The sequence below is a fragment of the Bos indicus x Bos taurus genome, chromosome 7 (assembly GCF_003369695.1).
Source record: "Bos indicus x Bos taurus breed Angus x Brahman F1 hybrid chromosome 7, Bos_hybrid_MaternalHap_v2.0, whole genome shotgun sequence".
NCBI lineage: Eukaryota > Metazoa > Chordata > Mammalia > Artiodactyla > Bovidae > Bos > Bos indicus x Bos taurus.
Genome location: NC_040082.1, coordinates 98,667,584 through 98,677,938, shown reverse-complemented (window position 1 = coordinate 98,677,938; position 10,355 = coordinate 98,667,584). Strand labels below are relative to the sequence as shown.

At 51.0% G+C, this 10,355-nt stretch overlaps 1 protein-coding gene across 1 annotated transcript; it reads right to left on the bottom strand.

Moving 5' to 3' along the window:
- Nucleotides 1–4,690: 4,690 nt before the first annotated feature.
- C7H19orf53 (chromosome 7 C19orf53 homolog) lies at nt 4,691–10,166 on the bottom strand. Its single transcript, XM_027547960.1, has 3 exons — nt 10,016–10,166; nt 9,883–9,938; nt 4,691–5,470 (listed from the first exon to the last, which is right to left on the bottom strand). The coding sequence occupies exons 1-3, from the start codon at nt 10,113–10,115 to the stop codon at nt 5,330–5,332; spliced, it is 297 nt and encodes a 98-aa protein (XP_027403761.1). The 5' UTR covers nt 10,116–10,166; the 3' UTR covers nt 4,691–5,329.
- Between the last annotated feature and the right edge of the window lie 189 nt (nt 10,167–10,355).

Genomic DNA, 10,355 nt, shown 5'->3' with positions numbered 1-10,355 from the left:
CATCTAGTATGTGGCTGGTCCTTCTGACGATGCTTCAGTGGGTGCCCCAAGATGCTGAACCAGAGAAGGCACTCCAAGCCCATGGAACAGGATGTGTAGAGGAACAGAGAACGGGGCATCAAAAGGTGAGGAGGTTTATTTTATTCTCTTATTAATAAGAGATACTAATAGTGCCACCATCCCCATCTCCTGGATGAGAAAACTGAGGCACACACAGGTCAGGTGACTTAATCAAGATCCACAGCAGGAAAGGGTAGGGCCAGCATTCAAGCCCTACCTTGACGAGTGGGCTGGTCTTATCACATTGGATGGGGATCAAATGCACCGTTTGGGACACACTAGCATTCCATTCTGATCCCTGATGGGGGGAATGAGGCCCAGAAAGGGTAAGAAAGTTGTCCAAGGCCACATAGCAACCCCAGAATGTGAGAAATCAGAAAGACACCTAGGAAATGTGTCACACCTCCGGGATGCCGTCTCCAAGCCTATTTCAAACCCAGCAACACTTTTAGAAAAGAAGATTGGGGGGTTGGGTTCCAGCCACGGGCAAGTCCTCTCAGGGTAGACAGTGAGTTTGGGCTTCAGGGAATGGAAGCACGTTTATCCTGCCCGCCCTGCTGTGAGCTCACTGTCTAGGCATCCACAACTCCAGACCCCAAACCCACATGTCCTTGAGACCCATGAGAAACGGGGCAACCCTGCAGTCTCACATGAGGGGGGCTGCGCCCCACAACTCTGGCCACCCCATTCTAACTTTCCAAGGGTCCCTCCCTCTGCCAGCACACCCCCACATGGCCCCCACCTACCCACCCACCCAGGCACTCCAAGGCTCCTGAAGACTCAGGCAGGAAACCAGCCAGGGCAGTTTCGCTTCCTGGTCTGGACACAGCCCCTCTGGCCTGCCCAGCTGGCAAGATCTGCTTCTTACATTTCTTTTCTTCCCTTTTGGAACACAAACTCATGGGCAGAGAGTCAGGGCCCTGCCAGGAAAAATGGGCATTCCAGGCAGAGGGGGAAGGTGGAGGCAAGAGAGGAAAAGGCTCCTGCAGGAATAATTGTCTGAAAAAGCTACATTTAATGACTGCGGGGAGGGGTAGGGGGTGGGCAGAGTGGCGAGGGTGGGGGAAGCAGGGAAAGAAGACAGGCTGAGTGGCTGGAACTGGGCTTCCCACCCCACCCAGGACACAAAGGCAGCTGTCACAGCCTTAAGGTTCAGCGAATTCTCCACACTCAGGACGAGGTGTTAGGGTCTCCATTTAACAGGTGTGGAAACTGAGGCTCAGAGAGGGACTGAAAAGAACAGGAGGTATGGGGATTTGCCCAAGTTTGGGGCTCTCGGCTGCGACACTAAAAGGGGATTTGCGGGCAGGACCCACGTGCTAGGAAGGAGAGGAGTCACTCGGGACAGTGACAGGGTGGAGGGTCGGGGAAGACAAAACAGATGGGTTGACAGTCCAGATTCCATATCTGTCACACCTGAATGCCCTTCCTCACCCCTGGGGTCCCCCTCAAAGGGGCTGGCATCAGAGGGACAAAGGGAGCCAGTTTACAAGAGTCCTCCGCCTGCCCTGCGTCATGGGCTTGGCCCAGGGTCTGAGGCGCCCCCTTGTGGCTGAGGGACGCGCCAGATGGCACCCAGAGCCCAGAGAGTCCCAGCCCTCGCCCTTTTGAGATTCCACATAGAAAGTTTAAAAGATAATTTTCAAAAGCGGGTGTAATCATGGCTCTCACTGACAAATAAAGGACACGTATTAAGATTTTTTTTTTTCTATTGAACTCCTATGGGAACCAGGCAGATGTTCCACGAGGTTCAAGAGTCCAGAAAAACAGGCACTCTTAAGGACAGATCAGACTATTCAGACTATTCGAGTAAATACATGTCCGAATGGAGGCCAATTGGTTTTTCCACAGGGGAGGAGGCTTGTCAATGGGACCTCGGCTGGATGAGCCGGAAGGAGCAGGTAACAGTGGTTTTGAATTGCTATCAGTTGCTGACAATTCACGGAGCTGTGAAGTTCGAAGAGGCTGTTATGAATCAGCTAACCCGGAAGGCAAGCACGTGTTGTATGGAGACGGTGCTTTGAATGGTCAGAAAGATTCACTGAGACGCAAAATGTTCCTTCCTTCCTTCATTCAACAAACACTTGTTCGTGGAGCAACTGCTGTCCATTGTTCCACGTGCTCAAGACATAACAAAGATGCAGAACAGAAAACGGAGGAGAGTGGCACAGGGACCACCTCCTGGGGCGGGGGACAGAGGAGGCTCTCTGCGGGGACACCTGGGAGCGGAGGAGCAATAGGGGCTGAAAAAGGCCAGGAGGCAGCTCAGGGAGGAGGGTGGGGTCTGGAGGGGGTGGCCTGGGACTTCCTGTTTCCTGTTCTCCCCACTAAAATGTCAGCTCTCAGTTCTCCCTTAGCGCAGAGGTTGGTATGCAGTAGGCGCACAATGAATGCCCATCATGGACTTCGCTGGCAGTCCACTGGTTAAGAATCCACTTGCCAATGCAGGAGACACAGATTTGATCCCAGATCAGGGAAGATCCCACAAGCTCAGAGCAACAGAGCCAGTGTGCCGCAACTACTGAGCCCGTTTGCCCTAGAGCCTGTGAAGTCACCGCAATGAGAAGCCCGCACACTGTAATAAACAGTAGGCCCCTGCTTGCTGCAACTAGAGAAAGCCTGAGCACAGTAACAAAGACTCAACACAGCCATAAATGAATAATTTGAGGGAAAATCCCCATTGAGGAAAAATCCAATGGGATTTCAAAGCAATCCCATTTCAAGGGCACAAGTCACTTGCTACCTGCTTAGGGTAGAAAACTGCTGTGAGGTGGGCAGATGGCAGGAGGTCCAGGCCCCTAGGTGGGGTTCAAAGAAGGGTGTGCCCTGGGGGTGTCACAGAGCCCAGCAGCGGTCCTGCCCTCTAGTTAAGGGTCTGTGAGCCATTCACCAGCTCCATCCTCCCCAACAGAAATCCTGAGCCCTGGACTCCAGGTAACTCCCAACTGTGAAGTCTCTATCAAATTAGGGCTCTGCTGCCACAACTCGTTTTTTTGAGATGTAAATTAGGATTTTTTGGGGGGAGGGGGTGTGAAATTTCCCTTCCTGCCTTTTTTTTCCAGTGGTTAAAACCCACAAGGAACATTTATCATTTAGAAGGGTATAATTCAGTGGCATTTAGCACCTCCACAATGTTTGCAACCTCTATCAAGCTGCAAAATCTTATCACTGCCTTCCAAAGCTGAAGCCATACCCATTAGCCGACACTCCCCATTTCCTGGCACCCCAGAGTGCATTCCAGTCTCTGTGGATTTGCCTCTTCTGGACATTTCACATATACGGAATCACGTATTACGTGGCCTTTTGTGTCTGTCTGCTTTCAGAATGTTTTTGAGGTTCACCCATGGTGTAGCCTGTATCGTTCTGTCTTATGGTGACTGATAGCTTAGTCACTTAGTCCTGTCCGGCTCTGCAACCCCATGGACTGTAGCCCAGCAGGCTCCTCTGTCCACGGGGACTCTCCAGGCAAGAATACTGGACAGAGTTGCCATTTCCTCCTCCAGGGGATCTTCCTGACCCCAGGGATCAAACCCCAGTCTCCTGCATTATAGGCGGATTCTTTACCAATGAGCCACCAGAAGCCATTGTTTTATATGGCCAAATAATAAATACTCCATTGTATGGATAATCTACATTTTGTTTATCCAGTTATCTGCTGGGCATTTGGTTGCTGCCACCTTTGGGTGACTGTGACCAGTGCTGCTGTGAATGTAGTGTGTGAGATGCTGTCTGAGTTCAGTCCCTTAAGGTGTGTGCCTGGGAGAAGGGCCGGGTCACGTGGTGGCAACTCCGGGCTAAACTTAGTGAGGAGCCACCGGACTGTTTTCCACAGTGGTTGTTCCCTGCTTTTTGTTACTTGGCTGAGCCATGTGACATCGTCCAGACCAGGGACTGCCCGTGCCCCCTGCACTGGGAGTGTGGAGTTTTAACCACTGGATTGCCAGGGAAGTCCCTGTTCCCTCTTTTTAGAAAAATGTTGGGTGTTCAAAAAATGTTGACCACTACTATGTGGGACAAAGGAAACCCATGTGGGGTGGGTGAGACTGGCTGGGAAAGGCTGGGCCACCAGGGAATTAGTCACTCGCCTGGGACGATCAGCCACCACATGCCCACCTCCCTCCAAAGACAGCAGCTTAGCATCCCCCAGACTATAGCCTGCCCTGGTCCCTGCTCCCCAGGTCCTTGATCAAACCTGCACCCCAGTGTCTCGTGCATTGCAGGCGGATTCTTTACCCACCGAGCCACTGGGCAAGCCACTAGGATATGACAACACCACTCTTTAAGTAGGATTTTCTACCAGTTTCATCAGAATTGGCCACATTAATCTCAAAACCATAAGTGGTTGGTCTTCAAGACGGCAGATTTAGAGGAGGGGAGCCCAGGATGGAACAGGTCAGAAACGTGGGTCTGTGAAGGGAGGCAGTGGTTTGGCAGCTGAGAGAGTGCACTGCGATTCTGCCAGTGGCGGGTTCAAGTCCTTGCTCGGGACCATGAATGACGTGACCTGACCTGGGCATCGTGAGGATTGAGATGAGACGTGTGGGAAGCACCTGAACCGCGTCTGGGCCACAGGCACGGCTACATACTCACTGTTATGACTTTTTATAACGATAAAGATGGCACAGAGAAGTTCAAAAACGCTTCTGGTTTAATCAGCACTTTGACTCTACAAGGTGGTATCAGTGTCTGCCCCGAGAATGGGAAAGTGGCTCCCTAGGCTGTCTGGCCTGTCCCTGGCAGACAGGAAGACACAGGGATATTTGTAGAGGGCAAGCAGGTGAGTCACCCAAGGTAGGAAGAAAGAAAAGACTCTCCCCCAGCCCCCAGGCTGGAGGTGCGGAAGCTTGTCCACCCTTCCCTGGACATGTGGCTCGTGTGTAAACTGGGGCTGGCCGGGCGGTCCAGGCACCTGGCCCGAGGCCCCAGCACAGCCTCCTCACAGGAGCATGTGACCATGGGAGGAATGACAAAGTCAGGTGTCTTGCTCCAAGTTATCCAGACAGGATGTGGGAGGGGGTAGTGGGGACACAGGAAGTCGGTGAAAAGATCCCCCTGGCCTTGGCCTGTGCGGAGACCTCGGCACCTGCAAAGCCAGTCCGTCAGTGTGCTTCTGACCTGCTACTCACTGGCTCATGGGCCAGGGCCCAGTCAAGTTCGAGGTGCAATTCAGGTCTTTGGAGAGCACAGTTCCTCTTTCCCATGGGGTTACCTGCACAGGTCTGAGCACAGAGGAGGGGGCTGCAGTGGTGATCACTGCTGGGGCGCATCCTTAGGCAGGCATCTTGGTGGAGGAGGAGGCCTCCTTCTTCTTGGTGCTGGCCTTCAAAAGCGCCAGCTTTTTGGGCAGGCTGGTGCTGGCTTTCATCACCACATCATGCTCAATCTTCTTCCGGATCCCAACCTCCAGGTTCTGGGGGGAGCAAGTATGGAGCAATCAGACTGGGACCTGAGGTGGGAGGGAGGGCCTGGCCTGCTGCCTTTTGTTCTGTGAGCTCACCAGGGGCTAGATCAGCAACCCTCTCGCTGAAAAAGCACCTTAGAGTCTGGTGGCTGGCGCTCCCACCCTCTGAGAACACTGTACACACACAGAACATCCCTTCTCATCTCTGGACCTCAGCTTCTAAACTTCTGCTCATTCCCATTTTATGGATGGAGAAACAGAGGCACCTGCAGGGAGGAGGCACTTGGCCAGGGCTCCCAAACTATCTGAGCGATGGGAAACTGGAACCCAGCCCGCCCAGACTCTCTGGCTTAAAACTCCAGCCCCTTCTTGTCCCATCATCTCTGCTTGGCAAATGGTGAACTGGGGCTCTGAGACATATGAGGTGGAACAAATAAAGGCATAGCAATCAGAGCCCAAGTGTTTGGGTCCAAAACTGACAGTTTAATCCTATGACCTAAACTGCTTCCTTGCTCTATGAGTTCCAATGACCATGGTACCAAGGGTGTCACCACACACCTGGGCGCAGGGGACACAATAGCAAAGACACAGAAAACCTTCTGCCTTCACGGAGCTGACATTCAGAGAGAGAGAGAGAGACCGCGCACGCACATGTGTGTGTGTGTGTGTGTGTGTGTGTAACCTTCAATGACACTCTGGTAAACTGTTGAATGATGGCGGATAATAAGTGCTGTTGTGGAGAAAAGAGAAAGGATAATGAGCGAGAGGTGTGGTGGTGAGGTTACCATCAGGGATGGCTGCTCAGAAGCAACGCTGGCTGCCAGCCTTGACCTGGAGGAAGGAAGCAGTGTGGACTTCTGGGAAAGAATCCAGGTGGAGGAAACAAGTAGTGCCAACGTTCCCAGGTGGGTCAAGGGGCAGTTAAGGGGCCAGTTAGGCTAGAGGGAGTGAGCCAGGAGGAAAGAGAGGGAGCGGGTGAGGGCAGGGCAAAGACAGGGCTAAAAAGTGCCAGGCCCCATGGGGAGAACTTAGGCTCTTCCTGAGCAAGGTGGAGTCATGCAGGGTTCTGAGCAGAGCTTCCCTGGTTCAGGAGCTCTCAGATGCTCAACGGCGCCCCGTGGCTATTACTGGAGGGGCAGGGGAAGGAGATCTGGGAAGATGTGACTGCTCTAGTTCAGGTGTTTTTAGATGATGGGATGGGGCCAGGTGGGAGGGGGATCAAGGAGGTGAAAAGTGAGTGCATTCTAGATTAATCCTGAAGGCAGGGACTTCCCTGGTGGTCCAGTGGCTAAGACTCTGCTCTCCCAATGCCGGGGGCTCAGGTTTGATCCCTGGTCAGGGAATTTAGATCCCACATGCCACAACTAACAGTCCATCTGCCACAACTGAGACCCAGCACAGCCCAATAAATATTAAAAAAAAAAAAAAATCCTGAAGGCAAAAAGGATGAGATCCAACCTGGATGAGAGAGAAAGGGGGAATCCTGAATATCTGGAAGGAGAGACTGGTAGGATCATGGTAGGCTGATGGAGCAGAGTGGGAGAGCCTGGTTTTGGATATACTGAGCTTGAGCTGCCCAAGAGACACTTCCCTCCTCCAGCTGCCAGGTGGAGGTAAGCACGGTACCCAAGGCTAAGAAAACTGAGGCTCTCACATCCTGGAGTTAAGACTGTGCTTCCACTGCAGAGGGCAAGGGTTCAATCCCTTGTTTGGGGCACCTAGATCCTGCAAGCTGCAGCATGCAAGCTGCATGCTGTAGCCAAAACAAAAAGACAAAAAACTGAGGCTCTGAACAATATGCTCAAGATTGTAGGGCGAAGGACTGAACAATCGATGCTTTTGAACTGTGGTGTTGGAAAAGACTCTTGAGAGTCCCTTGGACTGCAAAGAGATCAAACCTGTCAATCCTAAAGGAGATCAACCCTGAATATTCATTGGAAGGACTGACACTGAAGTTGAAGCTCCAATACTTTGGCTTCCTGATGCGAGGAACTGACTCACTGGAAAAGACCTGGATGCTGGGAAAGACTGAAGGCAGGAGAAGGAGCGACAGGTGAAGAGATGGTTGGATGGCATCACCGACTCAATGGACATGAGTTTGAGCAACTCTGGGAGATAGTGAAGGACAGGAAAGCCTGGCGTGCTGCAGTCCACAGGGTCACAGAGAGTCTGACATAACTTAGCGACTGAACAACAACAAAGGGCGAGTTACTGTGCAGAGTGCAATTCAAATTCAGATCTGACTCCACCAGATCTCTCTGAAACTTCTCTGCAATCTTAATAAGTCTTTCCGCAACTTCTTTATAAATTTAACCCTGTTCCCCTACAAGCACTCCTATGGCCCTGAATCCTGACATTTCTAGGACAGAAGTGCTATCATTAGGACCATTTCAGTTAAGACCTAGCTGTCAACAGGACTGCGTTTTGCATCCAGCACATCCTTCTTGCAAGGCTGGGGTTTTTAACTCCTTTCCCAGGCTGCCTGTTTTTTTGATGTCTATTAACGAAGACAACAGAATGGGAAAGACTAGAGATCTCTTCAAGAAAATTAGAGATACCAAGGGAACATTTCATGCAAAGATGGGCTCAATAAAGGACAGAAATGGTATGGACCTAACAGAAGCAGAAGATATTAAAAAGAGGTGGCAAGAATACACAGAAGAACTGTACAAAAAAGAGCTTCACGACCCAGATAATCACGATGGTGTGATCACCCACCTAGAGCCAGACATCCTGGAATGTGAAGTCAAGTGGGGCTTAGAAAGCATCACTACGAACAAAGCTAGTGGAGGTGATGGAATTCCAGTTGAGCTATTTCAAATCCTGAAAGATATGCTGTGAAAGTGCTGCACTCAATATGCCAGCAAATTTGGAAAACTCAGCAGTGGCCACAGGACTGGAAAAGGTCAGTTTTCATTGCAATTCTAAAGAAAGGCAATGCCAAAGAATGCTCAAACTACCGCACAATTGCACTCATCTCACATGCTAGTAAAGTAATGCTCAAAATTCTCCAAGCCAGGCTTCAGCAGTACGTGAACTGTGAAATTCCACATGTTCAAGCTGGTTTTAGAAAAGGCAGAGGAACCAGAGATCAAATTGCCAACATCCGCTGGATCATCGAAAAAGCAAGAGTTCCAGAAAAACATCTACTTCTGCTTTATTGACTATGCCAAAGCCTTTGACTGTGTGGATCACAATAAACTGTGGAAAATTCTTCAAGAGATGGGAACACCAGATCACCTGACCTGCCTCTTGAGAAATCTATATGCAGGTCAGGAAGCAACAGTTAGAACTGGACATGGAACAACAGATTGGTTCCAAATAGGAAAAGGAGTACATCAAGGCTGTATATTGTCACCCTGCTTATTTAACTTATATGCAGAGTACATCATGAGAAACGCTGGGCTGGAAGAAGCACAAGCTGGATTCAAGACTGCTGGGAGAAATACCAATAACCTGATATGCAGATGACACCACCCTATGGCAGAAAGTGAGGAGGAACTAAAAAGCCTCTTGATGAAAGCGAAAAAGGAGAGTGAAAAAGTTGGCTTAAAGCTCAACATTCAGAAAACGAAGATCACGGCATCTGGTCCCATCACTTCATGGGAAATAGATGGGGAAACAGTGGAAACAGTGTCCGACTTTATTTTTGGGGGCTCCAAAATCACTGCAGATGGTGACTGCAGCCATGAAATTAAAAGACGCTTACTCCTTGGAAGTTATGACAACCTAGATAGCATATTGAAAAGCAGAAATATTACTTTGCCAACAAAGGTCCGTCTAGTCAAGGCTATGGTTTTTCCAGCGGTCATCAATGGATGTGAAAGTTGGACTGTGAAGAAAGCTGAGTGCCATAGAATCGATGCTTTTGAACTGTGGTGTTGGAGAAGACTCTTGAGAGTCCCTTGGACTGCAAGGAGATCCAACCAGTCCATCCTAAAGGAGATCAGTCCTGAGTGTTCATTGGAAGGACTGATGTTGAAGCTGAAACTGCAATACTCTGGGCACCTCATGCGAAGAGCTGACTCATTGGAAAAGACCCTGATGCTGGGAGGGATTGGGGGCAGGAGAAGGGGACGACAGAGGGTGAGATGGTTGGATGGCATCACCGACTCGATGGACATGAGTTTGAGTGAACTCGGGGAGTTGGTGATAGACAGGGAGGCCTGGCGTGCTGCGATTCATGGGGTCGCAGAGTCGGACACGACTGAGCGACTGAATTGAACTGAACTGACTGATTTAACGAGGACAATTTCGCGAAAGCAGCTAACAATGTGAACACTTTACTGCGCGCCAATCCCTGCTTTAGGAGACCCGTGGGTTGCTAGATAATGTTTCCGTACCCACCGCACAAAGGAGGAAACTGAGGCTCACAGCACTGGGACTTCTCCATCCCCGACCTGCTGCACGCCCGCACTCACCTTCTTGAGCTGCTGCTGCTGCACGATGCGTGCCTTCTTGGGTGCGATAACGCGACCTGGGGAGAAACGTGCTCTCGTGAGGCTGGAGAACATTGGGCCCACCTCACCCTCGAGCCCCCGGCCCGCTTCTCACCGCCCTTCCTCGGGCCCCGGTTCCGAGCCGAGGCCGCCGCCGCCGCCGCCTTGCTCTTCGCTGGCTTCTGCGCCTGGAACTTGCGCTGCCCCTGCGCCATTGTCAGCCACGCATCGGAAGAGGGGAAAGTCGCAGAAGGAAGGCGCAGGGCACGATGGGATACAGTGGGGCTGAAGGGCGCAATGACTCACGGGATACAACGTGGCAAAGTTAAAGGGACGAGCTACTCACAATGGTAGTTGATCATAGCCAGCGTTTGGCAAAAATTTCGAAGTAAGGGTTATAATGATAGCCTAACATTTATTGGTCACTTGTTTTGTAAAACTTACATTGTCTTATG